We start from the raw sequence: 22,153 nt of genomic DNA, 5'->3' as shown, positions 1-22,153 counted from the left end.
TTTCAAAATAAAATTTCAACAAGCCAGGCTTGATGTTTTCTTTTCCTTTATAGGAATATAGATCATTATAAATTTTACAATACTATTATTTATATTCACTACACTTATAAAAAAAAATTGTAGTTTAATAGCTAGAGAAAGATTTCAATACTTTGTTAGCGTTCGGCTTTAACATGTTTCATACTATTTTAATTTTTTGCCTTTTAAGTGTCTTTCGTAGTCGTATTGTATAATATATATGGTAACAATATTAAATAAGCAGTTTATTTTCTTAATTCATTGTAGCAAAATGTATCTAGCATTTTTAATATTTTTTTTTCTTAAATAGTTGCAATGGTCGAAGGACATGTTTTTTTCTATCTTGTTGCGTGGAGGATTAATAAACACAGTGTGGCCACCTATGCTGTTTATTTTTTCTTAAATTTCAAATTCAGAAACATTTATGAAAGGAGAGGTTTAAATGACAAATTTTTACTATTTCCTTAAATTCCTCTATCAGCACAATCTTATGTTCTTTAGCATCCTTTGAGAAAAGGTTTTGAGAAATTTATTTCATCATATTTTACGGTTCGACAATAATCAATCACAAAGTGCTTCACTTGAAGGAGTTGAGAAGCATGCTGGTGCGGTTGTGGAAGTTTGATGTTATGTTATTTGACTATGTTGTTTGGGTAACAATTGTGTAAACAGAGGAAGACCATAATTGTTTGAACTAAAAATTGGCTGAGCCACCTCCTCTGATCGAAAGAGGAGAAGCCAATAGAGAACTATTATCTACGAGTTTGGGATTTAGATATACAACAATAACTGTAATATCATCGTGGAAGTGTCTCCTCACTCCTTCTTCTATCTTTTGCAGATCTGACACTCTCATTTCTCTCTTCCTTGCTGCTTCTCGAAGTGCAGCTTTCACAAGTCGCCTTGCAATACCCTGCAACACCAATTACCACCAACCATTAATATTCAGAAATAACTTCTGCATCATAAAAGAACACACACACACGAAAAGGAACCTTACATTGCGTGGACTATTGCTGACTATATTCACAACTTCTTGGTTGCTAAGTTGATCCCACAAACCATCAGAAGCAAAGATGAGAAATTGATCTTCTGGGCCAAGTTTATGCACTGATATTTCTGGTTCATAACTAAGAATTGGCTTAAAGAAGGGTTCGGGTAGTCTAAACTTATTCGGCAGAGGCTCCCTGTTAAACTCTTGTTTCTTCAGATATGCATCACCTATGGATCTTGAAACCTGCAAAGGGAAATCTGTGTTAAATAAGAATTCTCATGTTTTTTCTCAACAATCAACAAGGAACCACTTAACAACTAATGCTATGAAATTTTTACCTGTATGAGGCCTTTCACACGCCAAACATTGTGTTTCTTAACCACGATTTGTGGATCATAAGGGTGCCTTGTCCGAACTTCATCTCTCTCCATTTGGATGTTAACGTTGTGCTCTGCAGACAATTGAATCGCTGTTATTTCCCTTGTTGCTCTCTCTACTCTCCCCAGCACCACCCTCGAGTCTCCTGCATTTGCAACATAAAGCCTGCCATTGCAAATTATCCCTGCCAAACAACATGTCCCGGTAGATGCAATCTGTGGCTTGCTCAGCCACTGTTTCTTCACAACAGACAGAAAACCCTCTTCTGTTGCAGAAAAGGCCCTTCGTATAACATTCTCTGATATGCCTTGATGTTCAGCTGCGAAACCTGCTTTACACAGAAAAGTGGTTGTTAAACTTCTACGGATGCTTGTTTCTATTTGGCTTATATTTAAAATCATTAACAGTGTCAAAAGTATGGTCCAAATTACGCTACTTTGCAATTGTGGTCCCGGTAATGGATTTAGTTTCAGAATATTTGGGTCAAGCAAGAAAATACTAACGGATTTTGACAGTGTTCAATTAGACAGAAAAAATTGTTATAGTAAAAGTTGAGGGCGTATCATACTCTTGACATTGGCGAAGAGATTGTCAGTGACAAACTGTGAGGCTGCGGAACCACCATGGCCATCGTATACACCAATAAAGGTTCCTTGAGGACCCAAATAGTCAGAAGTCAAGGGTCCAGATTCAAGTTGGCTACGATCCTCCAATGAACTATTAGCTTGAATCACAGCCATGGAGAATTCACCATAAAGATGGTTCCCCAAATCCTTGTACCATAGGAGTCCCTCAACTCTCCCATTTACATCTCCGTCATCACCCACAGAAGCTGGCTTCCAGCAGAATCTAACCATACTTTTTTTGCAAGTAATAAAATAAGAAGAGGTTTTGTTGAGCTGCTTATGCTTCTTCACACGGTCTCTTATCCTGAAGTTGTGTTATATATATACCTAGGAAAAGCAGACATCATAGGATAAGAACAAATTTTCGGTAAAAGCCAAACTGGTATGGGGCAAACTAACTGAGAAGTATACCTTGGGATGACAAGGCAAGTAACTCTCATGCAAGTTCAGAGAATACTGAGGCCTTTTGGTTGTATGTACCTTGAACCTGAGCAGCATGCATTCAGAACTTCTCCGTGTGCCAATTTTGAGCAGCAGAGTTAGCTGTAAAAGCACATAAGGTTTGGATATGGCAGAGTTGGTCTAAGATTTGAGTGATAAAAGGGAGCAATGGATAAGAAAAGGGTTTTGGATGTTTTTGACAGAGGATCTTCAGAGCACTGAGACTAGATCTAAGATCAGAAAATGAAAAGAGATTTAAACTACAAACTCTGACATTGTAACTCATGTCCTTTCATTTGTCCCACATGATTTTAATGTTCTGTGGCCATGTGGGTTTCCAAAAGCCATTCATGGCTAGGATTTCAGTTCCATCACATTAAAAAGGTATAATCCTAAGTGTTAGGTAACTTTGCTTGTCTACCTCTTCCACTTTCCATTTTTCTGGGTAAACGTCCACTTTTCCCTGCTTTAACTTTCGTGATAATGCATCACTTTACTAATCTAGACTCTAGGACCCACGGGTTTTCTCACCCTTTACCATCATTGGTTCATGCACTTCAATTTTTTCCTCTCTAATACTTATCTCCACATTTCTGCCACATATCACTTTGTTTAACTCTGCAATACTTTCCCACACGTCTCAGTTGTAACAAAACATAAAAATCTAGGTAAGTGTAAATATGTGACGAGGAAAAATTGGAAAAACCGAACACCACAACACAAGACAGCACAATATCAGGAGTAAAATATGTCTAAAAAGTGGTCCTTTAACACTTTTTTCCACAAACATGTTCCAGTGTGGTCAAATAAGTAAAATGGCAAAGTTCACTTTGGCTTTAACCTAACAAATTTAACCAGGAAAAGAAAAACGGACTGTATGTCATATCCAATATAGTACCAAATTCATTCACCCAATTTCTCCTGTTTGGTCATTTCATTTTTTCTGTCACCGACTCACTGCATAATGAATCTGTATTATTCTGATATTTTCTTTTTCTTTATGCAGTCAAAAACCTCACCTACCAGCACACATCATGGACTAATAAAGCCTGCAACATTTTCTTTTCATAAATACTATTTTCTGGATGCAACTTTGTTAGGCAGAGACTAATCCCTGTCTTAACAGATATTTAAATCCTAACTGGCTAAGACTAATCCTTGACCTAAACACAACCCTTCTGGTGTATAAGGTTTGAAAGTTATGATTGAGAAGGGTGATTGATGAGAGACTTGAGCTGTAGACATCAGAAAAGGTATATATACGCGGATGAAGACATCTTGGAACTTGAAATGATGCATGCATTCACTGTATGCAACAACAGAGTGTGGTTTTGAAATTCCATCAACTTCAACATTGGTGGTTGTAACTTGTATTGTATGATAATTTGGTGAAGGTGTATTAGTTAGCCAGCAAAATAGTTTATGGAAAGAGAAATGGGTATTGAAGGATTTGTCGATTATATATTGTGGTTATGGATAGTAGCAAAGTGAATGATGGGTTTGCATGGGTTCCACCTATAATAAATTTGGATGCGTGCTCTTCAGAGAATACTTAGAAAACAGGACGCATGATAGAACATATATATAGTATTTAGCAGATTTTCAATGAATAGTCAGGTTTGCAGGTGGCCTTGTCAACTCAACCTCACTCAATATGGAAACATATAAAACATACATCCAAATTAAATTATTCATCGTTTTATAACATCTATTCATATCCTCAGATTTCTACCATACTTTCCTGCTCATGATGATGTTGATTTTTTATTTTTATTTTTTTAATTATTGTTATAGGGTGTTTGATGAAACCTGATATATACAAGATAGACCAAGTTGACATGTTTGAAGTGAACCACTGATTCAGACCTATTTTTTGGTATTTTTGTTAGTATATTTCATCAAGTTCTCTATGTGAAATAAGGGTTGAGGTAATTTTAATCAATTGAAAAGTTTGAATTTTTTTTAATTTAATTTCTATTATAAACTTTATTCTATTGGGTGTGTTTCAAATTTTTATAATTTTAAGTTGAGTATATGTCATTTAATTATTTATGTGTGTGTACACAGACAATAGATAAAAACAGTTCAATTAAGTTTATTAAGAGGAGCTTATTAATTATATCGAGTGTAAAACATCTTTATCTATTTTGATGTCAAGTTAGGTATGTAATGATTTAAAATTTAGGGTTTAAGGTTTATAACCCTAACTACTTTCATAGAAATTTACATTGTTTGATTTTTTTTAAATTAAATACAAAAGCAAAAATAAACAACCATGTGTAAACACGAAACCATATAATTTGATAGAACAATTGATGTTTTGGAGTTTTATTTTATTTTTTGTTTTTCCAAGTCCGTGAGGTTATGATTGAGACTACATAATCGAATCATTTAATTGTTCTGGTCGATAATAGGAATTCAATTGAAAATATAAAAAGTTTTAACAATCGAATATAACAAATTAAGACTTGATTAAAAATATAAAAATATATGAGATGCTTTAATTATGTTGTTTTTCTTTTAGTTTTTAAGTGAAAATATGAAAATAATGATGATACGTAACAATCACAGTAGTATAGTTGATGACAAAACAAGTAAGAAATTAAGGGCCTCTCATAAACAATAGTAGTTTGTCTTAAGATAGCTGTATTTTGGAATTGATTTATTAGTCACAAAACTTTGTTTGTTTGCAGAATTGACTTTGATTAACATTTGTGATTTTGAACTTGTCAAGTGTTTCAATATATATATATATATATATATATATATATATATATATATATATATATATATATATATATATATATATATATATAATATTTAAAAATTTAATTAATAGAATTATTTGATAACATATTAAATAAGTTTGAAGGTCTAATATAGACCTACTTTTGTTTTGCATACCAAATATTTAGGTATCTAATAGATTATAGAACCTTTGTTTAAGTCTATTAATTTTTTTTTCTTTCACCTCTATTATTATGCTTTTAATAAATTCTTATAATACTTTTACATTTATCTTGTCCTTCAAGGTATTTTTATCGTAATAAACTATTATATGTTGAGTATCTAAAATTATATATTAAATTCTAAAAACAAAAATGTCATAGAAATGAGATTTATTGAAGCCAATTATTAATAGATTAAAAGATGAAACAAAGGATAACGGAATTCATTAAGATTGTGATAGAGAAACACATGGTTCTTGATCTCTAAAATCCTGCATGTACGACAAGAATAAACAGTTTCTTTTTCAATAATGGATTTCATAAATGAAATCGTACATATGACTTGAAAACCATTATATTATAATAATAAGTTCATATTATTTTATTCTGTGAAAAATGATCACATTATTTTATGTAACTTCCCATGAAAATTATTATAAATGATTTTGCATTAAGACTTTAAAAAATGAGACGCACGTCCGTCCTCGTAATTTTTTGTAGTTTTTACGTTAATAGATAATATTTAAAACCTCGTCATAATTTTTTATAATGATCCATTTACTCTAGTTGAAAATTCGTGAAGAAATTGAGGTGATTAATTTAAAAAAAAAGAAATTGTTGAGAACTGAATGTTCAATTTATTGTTTAATTTTCTAAGACGTCGAATATCTCAATTAATTCCTGAAATATTTTATTTACTGATAGAATATTAAAACTAAATTTAAAATTTAAATCCTTGACAATCTATTCTTAGATTTTAAAGCGTGAGAGGTCAATTTCATATTTAAGAGTTTGGAAGATCTGAATTTGAAACAAAAACTTTGCAACGAAATTTTTAATAATACAATAACACTAGTACATGGGATGCTCGATTATTAGAATGCATGTTACTCGTATGGGTCAATTTTTGGTCTTTCTTTGTGAAGCAACTCATCATGCTATCTTTATTTCCAAGGTAGTAAGACTAGAATGCCCAACAACTCTTTAACTGCTTTATTATACTCCAATGCCTTCAATAACTTTTTTATTTTACAAAAGTTTATGATATTTATTTTTTAAGAAATAAATTTTAAGTTTAACTTAACCGTACAAAATCGATTTGAATGTGAGGTTTGTATAATTTATATATTGTAAATTTATCTTATCTCTATTCTATGTAGAATATTCGATATGTTTTTCACGTTGAGACATTTATATTTCAAGCAAGTAACAAACTAGACAATAGTTGATAGTCACATACAATAACACAATAAGTCTAATAAATAATAAATTTTGTTAGATATATTTTGGATTACACTATACCGTCTTAAAAAATATGATCGACTTTTAGTCTATATTAATTCTCCAATATTAATAATTATTTTTTCAAACAAATTCTTCAAAAACCCTTTTTCCACTTCCGTATAATCCTTCATTGTTTCAATTATTTGTGAAAGTGACATTCAACTTGCCTCATATAATATGATATGGAGTTGATGTGAGTGATTATGTGACACCTATATCTTCAAATTCCTTTCATATCCCTAAATCTTAATTTTAGAAACCTCGACTATAATTCTTGATAATTCATTTTCAAATTTGTGTAAATCTTATTCGAGGCCAACAAAGCCAATATTACTTCATCAAGGATTTTGTTAATACCGTGAAAGAAAAAAAAAATTATAATAGAAAGGGATTGATGAAAAAAGGACAAGAACAATGGGATCCAACAAGTTTGAAAGAGGGGTCGAATTCATATAAAAGAATGTAAGTTAAAGAAGTGATAAATTTATTTATTGAACTTATTTCACATGATAACGCCATAACAGTTTACGTATGAAATGATTTCACATGTTGGGTTATCAAATTTGTGTAAACATAACATGTTTACGTATGTAATGATTTTTGTGATGTTTGTGGGAAGAGAAAGAAACAGGGCATAGAGGGAAGTGTGAATTGAAAGGTGGAGAGTGAAGTCCTATAAGTGTCATATTGGTGCATTTTGTGTATCATATAACATGTTATTAATTATGTGTGTTGTCCTATTTGTAGTGAGAAAGGAGAGGCATAGCAAATGACACCGTGCATGTTACCACATTTGTTATTTACCCTACTAATGTGAGTGCCAACTTTATATTAGTTGGAGAAAATGTTGTATTTCATTTCTTTCTAATTATTGTTAATAAATTAATAAATAAGGCTAACATAAACTAAGGGATCATTATTACGGTAATGGAAAAACTAAATTAAGGAATGATTATATGTTGTTAAAAAGTGAATTATAAGTTTAAAATAATTTTATAAAATTGACTTGTAAAATGAGATTTACATCCATTTATATACTGTAAATTGTCTTTATTATAGATTAATGTGAGACTTCTAAGACACTCCCCTCACACCGAGATTTTTACATCTCAGACGTAACATTAAACATTAATGAGTGGGGTCTGATAACGAGTAAAACAATTGGTTCAACAAACAACTAATCTTGCTAAGATAGACACAAACTCATGGTTTTGATATTATAGTAAGAAGTGAACTTTAAGTTTAATTTAGTTTTAGACAACTAATTTATAAGGTGAGATTTACCCTCACTTATATATTTATATTTTGTATCCTAACCTTATCACTAATCTTATCACTAATTAATGTTAAAGTTTCGACATATATAAATATAAAATTAAGCTAGGGTGTAATTACATAAATAAAGAAAGTAAATCATGTATAAATAATTATCTCTAAATCTCTAATCATTATGTTGACTAAACAAGGAACTGACCTCTAATAATTAATTACCATGATTCATGATAATTAACTGCAAGAGTTTTGGAGAATAATTCCTCTTATTGACCAAAGGTAAGATACCAAAATCATTTTATTAGAATTCTTTTATCTTGGATTTGAATGGAGAATTTAATAATCTTTTAAGATATTCAAATGTTTAATTGATGTTACTTAAAAATTATTTTCTTTTTTAAATATTTTGTTTAAATTAGATAATTTAAATTTAGCGAGTTTTAAATTTATCAATTGAATAACGTATTTTAACTAAATGTAAACATTATTAAAAAAAATAATTGCTAAAAGTTTAAAGTATTAATATCAATATTTTTTTTATAGATGATTTTGGTTGATGTTATTTTTTCTTTTTCAAAATTCGTTATTATTTTTCAAATGATATTTGCAAAAACATTTGGAGTTTGATATTAATAGAGATTGTTTTCGGTAGGTATCCATCATAATTATTTAGTCCGACATCAAGGTTATTTTTATGATGTTGGTTAATAATGGTCTTTTGAAGAGTTTTTTTTTTTTTATCAATGTTATCGGAAATTTTTCTCCAATTAGCATTAGTAAAAAGACAATCTTGTAATTAATGTTAGTGGAGAAATTTCCAATTTAACAACAGAAAAATATTCTAACATGACACAAAAATAATATTTTTATTGATAATAAAAAAATCACTTCAAAAATTTATACAAAAGTAATAATGACAAACATTAATTGAAAAAAATTCAATTAAAAAAATATTCTCCCCCAAAAATTGATCATGAAAACTCTAATTAATATCAAACAAAAGAAATAAAGGCCTGCAAAAATAAATCTAACAACTTAAATAGAAAATATAATTCCTATTAACATCAATGAAAAAAATACTTTAACCAATATCAACTAAAAACTAATAATCCTAATAATGTTTCGGTCTCAATGAAGTCGATGACACAAATAAGAAAACTTGACAAAAAATTACACATAAATTACTTTTTTAATTAAACATAATTATTTTGTCTATTCAAAACAAGCATACATCATGATTTCGTATTTTATTAATTTGATTTAGTGAGTATTGTCAAATTTAAGAATAATTCCTCATGTCATGTTTTAAAAAAATTTCAAAATTATTATATATAATTCTAGGAACTTCGAGAATTATTTTTCATTTTCTTCAATTCTTTAATTTTCATGAAATTTATCAAGTTTAGTTGACATAGATGTAGCTTTTTCATTTCATCACAAGCCTTCATTTTGAAAAAAGAATAAATTATTTTATTCTTTATTATAAATTTTTTAATATGATTTTATCATCGTCCAGTGATGCACGGTAGACCAATTTATGGCATGCAAAAGAAAACTAGATTACTCAAAAAAGGTAGAAAACGAACTTACCCAAAATAGAAAATTGACTAATCCAAAATGTTAGCTTAATTCCTCAATTTTATCGCGATGCAATTTGAATTTGAGAAGGATAAGAGACCGAATAAGAAAATTGACACAGGAAGAGAGAGAAGTACGAGAAAAATGGACAGAGTGAAACTTAAAGGTAAATAAAAGAAGGAGGAGAATGTGGACATCATTTTACATTTTTTAAATTTTAAGAAATTTTTCTAAAATTAATATAAATATAATTTTAAAAAATATATAAAAGTTAAATAAGAAAACTTTGAGAAGCCATAGCTTCTCTCAGTCATATAAAAGTTTTGTCCCTGCCCTATTAAAATTAAGTTAAGAAAAAAAAAATGTAATGAACAAAAAAAGAATTCAAGAATATGAAGACTTTTTTACTTTTTAAAATAAAATTTAAAATTATCTAATATTAAGCAATTTGTTGGAAGTCCCTCGTCGACTAGAGATAATGTGATAATTGCATAGTATATAAGTGGGGTGCAAATCTCATCTTATAAAGTCGATTTTTTGAGTTGAGTTAGGCTTTAAAATCTATTTTCTAATATGGTATCAGAAATATAATTAAAAGTCTATCATAGCGAGATTTTTCGAACATTCTGTTCCACCCGTTATGGGACCGCTACGGATCACCCATCTCTAGACCCATGCATGAGATATATATAACTCGGCGTGAGAGAATGTGTTAAAAGTTTCACATCAACTAAAGATAAATTGACAATTTCATAATATATAAGTGAAGTACAAACATCATCTTACAAACCGATTTAATGAGATTGAGTTAGATTTTAAATTTTACTTCTAATACAATTGGATTAATCTAATAAAATTTGACAGTTTAAATTTAGTTTAAATTTTTTAATCCAAATAATATATATATATATATATATATATATATATATATATATATATATATTATGATAAAACATTTTAAATTCTCTAAATTGATAGAGTATTCTCTTGAAATTATTTATCCAAAAGTTATGAAGCGATTATCTGATATTTTATCTATCTATATCAACTTTTTGTTCGGTTAAGTTGTACTAAATTGTAGACAATACTAATTATGTTATTGTTATTGCAGCATAATTGCATAAGATGTTTGTGCTATATTCTGGGGTGAGTGAGTATAATCTTCATCTATAATATCTCAAAATCAACATTTCTTTCCAAGTTCATGTTACCAATTTTCCTCCCAAAACACATGCAATGTGAATTTTTTGTCTACAATGGGTCCTACGTAGTTGACATTTGTATGGACCTCCATGGATAATTGTCCTTATTTCTTCAAAAACACTATTCCTAGGCTTTATTTCACTGTTCAAGGATCACACATTTGCAATATAGTTATAAATGTCTCTCGTGGATAATCTATGAATTGGATAACCACTTTAAAAAGATTAAAATATTTCCTTTTCAAAATTAACATATATTATCCTAACTTTAAAATATGCATCCTAATGAAGGAACTTATCTTTTCCAAGTATTTCATCTCAAACTTAACTCTTGATTTCTCTATTACCATTTATTTCTTAGTCTTATTTTCAAGGGTGATAAAAAAACATGTAACATAGATATTACCATATAAAATCTGCCATCAGTATTAGACGTACCTTCAATGGAAACTAATCAGTAATTAGAATATATATTTATACTTATTTGTTAACGAGACAAAATAAATATCATAGTATCTATAAAATTTTCAGTGCATATTATTAATAATTTTTTATTTAAATACTTTTTTATTAGAATCAAATGAAGAAGTGAATAAAGAAAAATAATTGATTATAAAACATTAAAAAAATTATTGTTATTTGATTAATAGATTACGTTTTTTGTTTAAACTTATGGAATTAAACTTTTGTTTAGATTTAAATTTTGTAGTAAAATTTATTTGATTTTATTTTTTAGTTATAATTAATATTCATGATGTAATTTTATTTGGGATTATATTTTTAAATCCATTTTTATATAATTTTATATTTTAAAAATTAGTTTTAAGTAATTTTAGACAATTATATTTTTTAGAGATAGTTAAATTTGATGTTTTTTTAAAAAGTTTATTATTTTTATTTATTAATATTTGTATTTATTGAGTACTCAATTTTTTATAATTTACATTTTATTTATTTATCATTTAACTTTAATGATGTAATCGTTATCTTACTTATCATATTATTTATTTATCTTTACGTATAAAAATAATGGGAGTGATTGTAATTAATAAAAAAAATATTATGCTTTATATAAAATAAAATATGATTTCTAATGATTTTTATTGAAAACGACAGTTTAGATAAAAAAAGATCATTTTACAAAAAATAATATAAAATATTTATCATTTTACATTGAAGATAACATCCCGTGCATGTTTGGGATTGAAATAAATGTATCCTTATAATGTAGTCACGCAATTATTGGGCATTTATATTGTGACTAAGTTTGAAATAAAGTAATTAAGCATGATGAGTTACTTAAGAAAGCAAACCAACATTTGACCTACGACAAGTAACATGTTCACATGAAATAAACACATAATCATGAGAATGTAACCACATAACAATGCCATATCTCAAACCAAACCACCTTAGCAATAGACAAGGAATGTAAAACCATGGCATATGGTATTAAATATTTGTATCTGGTACATTCCATGGGTCTTGTTTTTCCCCACCTACCTTTATTAATTTGTTGTATCTAGTACATTCCATAGGATCCCTAATCCCTTTCTATCCCTTTTTTCTCATTACTCTTATTTTCTTTTGATATTCATATTTTTCTATCTTTTACTTTTTGTGTTGTTAAATAGAAGTTAGAGGTTGAGCTCATTTTCATCTTGTATTATTATCTTGTTTTACTAAGGATTTACCAATTTAATCATAAAATGGAAGTAAAATAGTGTGAATGTTATTTTATTAAAAATATATAAAACATAAAGTTCAATTAAATTTTAAATTCATAATAAATTTAATATTTTAATTACATTTTATTAAAATTTTTGCTTATTAAATAATTTTTTTATATTTTTAATTATCTATTTTACTTGTATGAGTTAACAATTATGAGACTATAATGGTATTACAGATCATTAGGGATGACAAAGCGAGTCAGTTCAACCCGTTTTGGCTGGACCTGTTTTTGGTCCGTTTAAACCAGGTAGGGATGGACTAGTCCGTCCGTCCTTCTTTAATTTAAAGATTTTTTTTTTAATTTAATTACCTACTAAATTATTGATTAGAAGAGAAATGATAAAAAAGAGAACACTAAAGTAATATACGAAGATAAAAATCACATATTCATTTATGAATATAAATTCTTAAGAACTTTGATTTTATTATTCATGTTAACTATTAATAAAAGTGAAGAAGCAAAAAACAAAAAAATTGAAACGGGACATGGACCAACGTGTTTTACTTGATATTGATGGGCCACAGGTTAGCCGTCGCCCAACCGATCATGTAATCCAAAAGGTAAGGTTAATATGAGCTAACGGATTAAAATTCTAACCCAATCCATCTTTCTCTTTACGGACTTAACGACAGACTCGTTGGACCTAGCTAATTTTATCACTCTTACCAATAATAAACCATAAATAACTTTTATTAGTTTTGTTGATAAATAACAAAAATATATAATTAATGGTGATGACAGAAATTGTGTTTATTCATCATTTCACATTAAGTGCTATATCATTTCCTACATTCAATATATAACCTCAAATATATTACGTATGGAGACAAATAAATAAAATAAACCTCAAATATATTACTATGAAGACAAATAAATAAAATGATAAAACAAAATAACAGCTATATTATCAGAAAATTAATTATAAAATTCAATTGAAAATATAAAAGTTAAGTACTCGATGGATTAAAAGAATTTAAAATACTCAAACTTATCAAGACTTAAAAAATGATTAAGTAAGAAAATAATACTTCTTTTGAAATTAGGTAAGTTAATATTATTTACAGTAAGTTTAAAGAAAGAAAATGAATTTTTTTACAAATAAAATATCATTAAAAACAATCCAGCAAAATAAACATTCATGTGAAACTAAAGTTTTGAATTTTAATATATTCACTATAATAAAATTTATTTTTAGCTTGAGTTATATTTGATGGTTTCGGAGTTTTAATGAGCAAACGATCTAAGATTTTAAATTAATGCAAACTAATTCAAAATTATTTAAATTTTAATTTAATAAATTTTTAATATAAAAATTAAAAATTAAAAAAATAAATATATAAAATTAGGAGAAGTAAAATATATATAACATTTATACACATTATACACGTTTAAACACATACGTTCGTCACTAATTTTAACCGGTGTTAATTATGTTATGCTATTTGAATATTTATCTTTAATAACAGATGTGACTAACGGATCAACATGGGATTTTAGTAACCCTTAAAAAATTATAAATTTCTGCGTTTCTCATTAGATTTTTATTTTTTAACTTTCAATCTTTTATCTTTTTAATAAGTTATTGATTCTTTTAAAATAGAAGATAATAATATATTAATCCATAACCTACATTTGACTAACTCCTTTTCAACTTTTGTTTATTTTGATTTGAATATGAATTCAACGGATTGTATTGCCTAACATAATTATACAACAAAATTAAGTATTTGTAAAAAAGATTTTATAAGTTAATAAAAGATGAGAGTAAAAAATAAAAGTGAATTTTTAGTAAACGCCGTTACTTCTACGCAGTTTGAAACCTGTTACTTCCTCTCTCTCTCAAAACCCCGTACTTCCCAACAATTTCAAACTCCCATTAGTTTTAAAGCAGTTTGATTATTTTTGTTTCAAACCCCGTTAAGCTTGAAAAAGTAAGATGATATTTGAATAAGCTTGAACATAGAATGAGATGTATCCATGATGTAGACAAGTTTGGCTGCCATGAATGATTTTGATTTTTTTTGCCATCTGAGCCGAATGCTGAAGCTCACAAGTTCAAGTTTAAAATGTAAATGCCTCACACCAATCATCTTATCACACCATTCACTATTCCAAAATGCACACTGCTTGTTAATATCTCAATATGCAGTCATAATTTGTGCCAACTTTTTTCGTTGGACTTCTCTATGCATCTGTGGCTTCAAACACTCTTAATTCAATGGTTTCTTATTACAAAGTTGCTTGAAAAGTCACATCAACTAATGGCAGTGCCATGGTGGTTTTGAACTTAAACTAGAAACCTAGAAAGGCCAAAACACATCTTAAGTTGAAAATTGGTAATTAGTCAACACAAGCAGATTAAATTGAAGGACAAAAACTACCTCATCTAATATAATGTCTCCACATTTTCTAATGTAATACCTGCTATTATAATCTAGGATTTGGATTCTGACTAATAATTTCAGGTGAAGCTTGAGCAGAGTTTGGATTTGAGCCATAATAATCATTGCTACCCTGAGAATTATAACCTTTCCGCAATGATTTTGAGCTTGAAAGTGAAAGCCTAACATAGAACCAATTGAAATCAGCCAACAAATTCAATTAAAAGATACAAAATTTCATCAAATGCAATAACTCCAATTTCAAATTGAACACTTAATTTCGCCATTCTTCAAATTATCTGAGCTCTGATTTGGTGTCTTGCCTGGTATTTGAGGGAGAAAGTTACCGAGGTCTGAAATACAACTTGAAGTATCAGCTAACAGAGAAATATCACCATCTTTGGGGGTGAATGGACTATTGTGGGTATGAACGATTGCATGTTCTTGTGCAGCATTGTGGTTGCGAACTCCATTTTCTAACGAAACTGCACTACATAAAGATGATCCGCAGAAGAGTTCACATTTCTCACCCGAATGACATTTTTGCCATGATGAGGTAGACACATTGAAACATTCAAGCTTCTTCTTTAAAAGCTTAAGCTTTCTTTCTGCTTTGTCTCTTAGTTTTATCTCTTCTTTAAGCTTCTTTTCCAGCTCATTGAACTGCTAAAACCCAAGATTTTGATTTTCAATTTTAGGGAGACAAAAATAAAATCACAGAACAAAGTTTATTAAGCAGAAACTAGAAAGTTATATCATTTTGTTTTCTCTAATCTATATAATCTGATGAAGGAAACAAGAAGCAATGTATGAATATGAAAATGACCTTGTTGCACAATGATTCTGCTTGTTCTTTGGCAACCTTTGAAGCATGTCTCTCTGCTAGCAATCTCCCTCTGAGGCACTCCAGAGCATTCCAACCATCGTGTTCTTCCGTTTTCATGCCACTGATCACTCGAAACAATGTGAGTTCCATTTTTATTTATTTTTTCTTACTAGTGAGATAACCTGTTTGAAAGAAGGTCCGTGAGAGAGAGAATTGAAAAAACCCACCTCCATGTGTGATTCTGCTTGACAGTGGCAGGTTTTATTGGCTTATTCTCTGTCCTTTGGCCGTAGCAAGTTGTCATCTTTGTGTGTTGCAGACAACTACTGTTGCTCCAACCATCACCGCTTCAGACCTCAAAATCTTTCCTAGTAAAGATTTTCTGATTCTTTTGAAACCAGAAAAAGAATTGTGCAAGGTACAAATTTAATTCATAAATGTTAACTCATTTTAAAATGTGTTCTACAAAATGAGTCATGCAATACGGAGTTTGAAAACAACATTAGATTATGAACAAAATTGTCGACTTTAAAATAATAATAATGTAATAAAAGTTTCACATTGATACATAAAATCTTATTAATTAAAATGAAATGTAATATTTCTATTCACGAGGAATAAAATATAAAAAAATGTATTGTTTTTTTATTTTATTTAAAAAGGCGGACTGTGATCGATCGGAAGAGATTTATATGAGAAACAATTAGTTGATTTTTAAGTGTTACAAGTTCTAAAATTTTGATGATGAGAAAATGTTATTTGCACATATTATAGACTTTCTATTTATTTTATAAAGAATATATTATTTTATTTTAAAATGTACTATTTTCTTATGCGACCATCTTAACCTGTGTAACCCCTTTCATCATCTCTTGACACAAACAGACACACAAGTTACTGATATTCGTGAAAAACCCACCCAGATTATGTTTTTTTATCCTATTCACGGGCGAACGCTAACTTCAAAAAATTTCTTAAGACTCTAAATTTGTCAAGAAAAAAGAGATTAAAGTTTTAGTAATCAATGAGCAAAGTTATGTGGACCAGTGTGGGAAAAAGAAGTTTTTCTAAATCAATGACATTTATACATTTTACATTTTCAACTGCATAAGAAATTATCGGAATAATACAAATATGAGTTTTAAGTAAAAAAAATACAAAGTTAAATATTATATAAAATAAAAAAAAATTATAAATTTATTATCTTACATTTTGAATTAAAAGTGATATTCATAATATAGAAACGCGGTCCAGAAGTTTAAACCTTACTCCGTATAGTTATCCAAGGGAAGTTCGAACAGAAAAAGGGTACACCACGATGCCAAACAAGTACAATGGTAGAACAACAATATTTGGAAATAAAGCCCAGGAGCAAAAACACATGGGTCAGAGCCCTAAAGGAGAGCCCAATTAACAGAATCCACCCCAAATAAGCTATGTAGCGGAACCATCACCTCCCTGTTGACCACGGGTGTTCCTCACATCTGCTAATATCAATAAGTTGATTATCATCGCAAAAAGAGAGAACCACACAACAGAACACAGAACAAATAACATAAGGGTAAACTAGAGCCAAAAATAGTTTTATTATGCAATCAAATATACTTTCACATTCAAATATACATACATCATCCAAGCATGTTATGACCTTCCAAACAATACATTAAGACTCGACACGACTCATCCGAATACGTATAATTTAGTCGGATTCAGTGGATGCTTGCACTTGTGGTGGATTTTTCTGCTCACCCCCGAGTTGCTCACCCCCGAGCTAAGTGTTACAAGTGTTACAATGTCTCAATCCCTCACACACAAGGTTAGCCCTTAATGAGTTGCAGGCCTCCTGCTACTCTCACCACAAGAGTCAGGTCCGCTCTATGTGAGACTAACTGACTCCTTAGAGCGTCAGGATGCAACCTTACCTTGAACCCTTACTAAATTATATAGATGGGGCACCACCATGAACTCCCACTAACAGGGGTGGTCATGGAATTACGTCCTGACCACTAAAGCACCACCATGAGGTCTCACTTAGAGACCCATGAAATTACGTACTGACCACAAACCAATCATATTCAAACAACCAGTAATATATATCATGCATAGAAACCTCAAGCCAACCTCTGTAACCCGTCCTCTTTCATATCACATGTGGAATCCATACCAAATCATTATTCACAATCCATGAATATAGAATTTCATCTCATACCAATACCATTCCACCACAATACCAACCATCTCATTTAAAACTCATGCCAAGATCATACCAAATCCATCATTCACAACCCACGCACCACATCACTCATGCATAATCATTCATCTCATGCTTTTAACATCACAATTAAATTCAAGCAAATGCCAACCATCCAAGAACATAGAAAACCAAAATAGTCAAGCACCCTCACTCAGGCTTAAAGGCCTCGCTCAGGCGAGAGGGACTCTCGCTCAAGCGAGCTCCTTTCGCCTAGGCGAGGGCTCGAAAAGGGGAACAGTGGCGTTGTCGCGCACTCTCGCTTAGGCGAAACCTTCTCGCTTGAGCGAGATGTGCTCTCGCTCAAAACTGAAGCTCGTTGCCTGAGCGACAACTCGCGCAGGCAAAATGGGCGAGTTACTGCTAATCTTGCCTAGGCGAGACACGCTCGCTTGGGCGAGAAAACCAGAACCCTCCACTGTTCAGACATGCAAACACCAATATTCAACCAGAACGACTCACAGTACATATTCATGTTATTTTAAATAGCTTACAATCACCAAGGACGCTAAACATAACTGAAATCGAACCATATACATTACAAACACGAAACCCTAGCTTCCCTTCCTGGAAATAAGCTAGCAGAATATCCCGACGCGACCTCGACACCGAAATGGAGCGCAACAGCTCTAGGAACAAAATAAGAAGCTGGAAAAATAGTGGAACATAACAGAACGAGGTCATTGAGATGAGCCTCAAGGAAATGCTAAAATAAAACTAGAGGAGGACCACTACAAGCTCAAAAGTAAGTTACATGGAGTGGAAAAGCTTGAGTTTGCTTGGAGAGGATTAGGAATCAAACCCTAACAGAGATTCACAACTGCTCAAAGAGGAAGTAAGGGAGAACTGTATTTCTGAAATGAGAGAAATGGGTGGGTTAGGACAGATTTGGGTCATTTAGTCCCATAAGATTTTGGGGGCAGCCCTTAAAGATTGTGGCTGAAGTAAGAGGGCCTTACACGATCTCACTATCACTACGGAATGGAAAATATAAATCATCATATAGAAATAGACCAAATCGTTGTTATCATACCAAACTACGTATACATCTAAAAAAACACTAGAGCGACGACAGTCATATAAAATAACAATCAATACACTATAAAAAGGTCATTTTGAGTTTTTGTATTAGGCTTCCATTGCAGAGCTCTCAAAGGAATGGAGTGGCAGTGTTTTACGAAATATAGATTAATAACTAAAATGGGAATTGATCCTCTTATTTTGAAAAAAAAATACATAGGATTTTTAACTGTAATGATCTTGTTATTTATTTTATGAAATTGTTTTATATTAAAAAGGTTATTTGTTAACCAAAAAGGTCTTTGCCAATAAAAATGTCATTGAAAATGATTAGAGGTAATAAAACTTGGTGTGTTTTGATATCTCGTCATTAATTTATTAAAAGGATAATAATATTTTGATAGCACAGTTAATATTCACTCTCCTATTTTTTAAAAGTATAAAGATTATTTTTTATTAAAATTGTTTTATTTCTATAAAAGTTGTGAAATAATAGTTTAATGATGTTAAATAATTTTTTTAATTAAAAATGACAAGATATAAAAACTGGGCAAGATAGTAAAATGAATTAGCATTCGTGATTCATTCTATAGACCAACCCGCCAACTTTTATTTTTCAATTTTTTTAATTTTAAAAAAAAATATATATATATATATATATAACGGATTAATTAGTGTTTTTAATTTAATAAATTAAAATAATTATTATATTTATATGATAAATTACTTTATTATATTTAACAAATGAAACTTTAATTTGTAAGGATTAATTATTTAAGTTATAAATTATTATACATTTGTATTCTTAAATTATTTTTTATTTTAATTTTTAATTTAAAAAAAATGAGTCGGCAGTTAGTCCATCCCATTCCATTTTTGGTGGGTTAAGCAGGTCAGACCAAGTGAGATGGTTAATTGAAAATTTCAACTTAATTCGCGATCGTGAACCTGCTTTGTCACTTAAATCATTTCAATAAAAGACCTACTACCTAAAGGTCATAGAATGAGATTTTTTCCTTGTTATATTGGCCTTATCTCTTTCGACACATGGTCCTCACGTAAAAATATATATATTTTGAACATAAAACTAGACATTTGTGAATAATTTTATAGTGAATGGAAAAATATACTAAATAAACAACAAATTTTATTGAAATAGATTATAACATAACTTCGATATCATGTTAAGAGGTGAATTTTTAGCTTAATTCAACTTTACAAAATTGTAAAATAAAATTTATATTCACTTATTTATATTATCCTTATCTCTTTCCAAGAGAAAAAAAAAATCCCTAATATGAGATTTTCTTCATGCACCCTTTCTTTTTCTTGCACCCCATAAATTTATGTAATCCCCGAACTACCTCTCATTAAAATTAAATAAAAATACTTTGTATTTTTCTTTTAATGTTCCACATTAAGTATTTTAGAAGGTATTTCTCGTTTCAAAAAAGTCAATTCGAAATATATAAAAAATATATTTTGAATTGAGTATTTTAAAATATATTTCTCAATCCAAATATAAAAATATTTTTCAGATTAAGTATTGCTAAATATATTTTCAAATATGAAAATACCTTCATGAACATTCCCTCTGAATATATAAAAAACATATTATGAATTATGAGTTCCAGAAAATATTTCGAAATCTAGAAATATCTTCAGAAACAGACAACCTCAAAAATATTTTTAAAGACCTCACCATGAGAATCCAAGCATGCAGGGGATCGGCTATTTCATTGTGCTTAGCGTTTGTGAAGGAAGCATTGCATGTGAAATCAGGTTCAAGCGGGATCGTGCTATGAAACGCAAAGATAAAGTTTGTTGGCAGCTTTGGGATAATGGGAAGATGCAAGATTTATGTGCCATGGAAGAAGAAAAAGAAAGAATGGTGGAGATTAATCAATTAGAGTTTTTAATATAATTTAATTGATAAGTAGAATTGAGACTAAAAATTTTATAGGGGTGTAGGAAGAAAAAAGGGAGGCGCAAGAAGAAAATCCCTCGAGCATAGACTGAATATATGTGGTTGGTCCAATAACATAGAAGAATGACACTCCAACATAATCACCTAATTAACAATTGACACTGATGTCAAGAGTGACGTATTGCAAAATTTATGAGTTGGCTTATTTTTAATAGAAATAAAATAATAATCCGCCACGTATTGTTTGGTAATTGGCACAATACATACAATATCTGTTTTTATTATGTATTGATTAAAGAATGCAAAATAGAATATGATGACATCACATGTGGCCGTACACTACCTAAACCACACCATAACTACGAACGAACGTGGACAGATCATGGACGCACAAATTTTCAAACCCATGATTTAATATGAAATTAGGCATGACCTGCTACTATATACTATTTAATCAATAAGAAATTTTAAAACTAATATTCTTAATCAATTACGATAATTTATAAGTAAATAACAATATAAGAATAAATCTTAAAAACCATTTCTTAGTTTAAATCTCTCAGTGGTACGAAAAGTTTTTAGTTATTGATCTTTATAATAATTATTTACTTAATTTTAATTGATTGACAAAGTAAGAGCGCGAAAGCATAAGATTTTGTCAAACTTTTTCACTAACACGGCCCATTCCAAACCGCTTCAAAACAAAGGACAACCTCCGCCAAACCAACCTTGTCGTACGTACGTTCCGTTACTTTCCTAAAAAAATACCTTAAAATATTTAGTTCCTAATATTTGAAGTTAAGATTTTGAAAGGAAAAAAAAAGCTTTTTTAAATTAACATAATTTATTTAATATTATGTAAAAAAGAATGTTCACTAAAAATTTCCTTCCTTTTTGTATTTTCATCATAAACCAAAACACACCAGGAAGGAATTTAATTTGGACAAATATTCAAATTTAAATCTCTTAATTTACTCTGTCCACTCCTTTTTCATGTGAAAAATGTCCTTGAATACTCCCTGTAACTTTTATTACCTTTTACCATTAATAAATAACCAGATTTTTCATGTAAAAGTTGACAGAACTCATTAAAATTTCCCAGTATGCAATATTAATATAGTGTCAAATAACATTTTTCCATTAATATATATTGCAGAGAAGGATAGTAAGTGTGAATTGTGAAGAGAATAGTAGAATTGAATAATTAAGTGGTGATAAGTAAACTAAGATAAGGCCAAAATAGTGCTGAATGTGCTGCTATGTCACGCAACT

The 22,153-nt window shown here is 29.5% G+C and overlaps 2 protein-coding genes across 3 annotated transcripts; both read right to left on the bottom strand.

Moving 5' to 3' along the window:
• Window positions 1-629: 629 nt before the first annotated feature.
• Window positions 630-2,815, bottom strand: LOC114177089 (putative protein phosphatase 2C 38). Its single transcript, XM_028062327.2, has 5 exons — window positions 2,428-2,815; window positions 1,959-2,343; window positions 1,351-1,718; window positions 1,019-1,255; window positions 630-931 (listed from the first exon to the last, which is right to left on the bottom strand). The coding sequence occupies exons 2-5, from the start codon at window positions 2,245-2,247 to the stop codon at window positions 713-715; spliced, it is 1,113 nt and encodes a 370-aa protein (XP_027918128.1). The 5' UTR covers window positions 2,248-2,343; window positions 2,428-2,815; the 3' UTR covers window positions 630-712.
• An 11,768-nt stretch (window positions 2,816-14,583) lies between these two features.
• On the bottom strand, window positions 14,584-16,106 carry LOC114181161 (uncharacterized). Of its 2 annotated transcripts, XM_028067523.2 has the most exons (4): window positions 15,911-16,106; window positions 15,684-15,804; window positions 15,181-15,520; window positions 14,584-15,039 (listed from the first exon to the last, which is right to left on the bottom strand). In XM_028067523.2, the coding sequence occupies exons 1-4, from the start codon at window positions 15,985-15,987 to the stop codon at window positions 14,798-14,800; spliced, it is 780 nt and encodes a 259-aa protein (XP_027923324.1). In that variant the 5' UTR covers window positions 15,988-16,106; the 3' UTR covers window positions 14,584-14,797. The 2 variants fall into 2 exon arrangements, with proteins under 2 accessions (XP_027923324.1, XP_085521324.1); XM_085665198.1 differs by having other exon boundaries at window positions 14,584-15,520; window positions 15,911-16,096.
• Window positions 16,107-22,153: the final 6,047 nt, after the last annotated feature.

The sequence above is a fragment of the Vigna unguiculata genome, chromosome 1 (genome assembly GCF_037176805.1).
Source record: "Vigna unguiculata cultivar grain cowpea cultivar isolate G323 ecotype 2 chromosome 1, ASM3717680v1, whole genome shotgun sequence".
In the NCBI taxonomy this organism is placed as follows: Eukaryota; Viridiplantae; Streptophyta; class Magnoliopsida; order Fabales; family Fabaceae; genus Vigna; species Vigna unguiculata.
Note: the sequence above shows the minus strand (reverse complement) of the source record. Positions and strands in the feature narration are given on the sequence as shown.

Excerpts from the sequence above, each read along its gene's own strand:
- LOC114181161 (XM_028067523.2), bottom strand. The coding sequence starts at position 15,987 with ATGACAACTTGCTACGGCCAAAGGACAGAGAATAAGCCAATAAAACCT. Across the intron at positions 15,805-15,910 it reads AAGCAGAATCACACATGGAG|TGGCATGAAAACGGAAGAAC; the intron begins GTGGGTTTTTTC and ends TCGAGTGATCAG. Across the intron at positions 15,040-15,180 it reads CTTTCTCCCTCAAATACCAG|GCTTTCACTTTCAAGCTCAA; the intron begins GCAAGACACCAA and ends GTTCTATGTTAG.
- LOC114177089 (XM_028062327.2), bottom strand. The coding sequence starts at position 2,247 with ATGGTTAGATTCTGCTGGAAGCCAGCTTCTGTGGGTGATGACGGAGAT. Across the intron at positions 1,719-1,958 it reads TCTCTTCGCCAATGTCAAGA|GTTTCGCAGCTGAACATCAA; the intron begins GTATGATACGCC and ends TGTGTAAAGCAG. Across the intron at positions 932-1,018 it reads TCAGCAATAGTCCACGCAAT|GGTATTGCAAGGCGACTTGT; the intron begins GTAAGGTTCCTT and ends TTGGTGTTGCAG.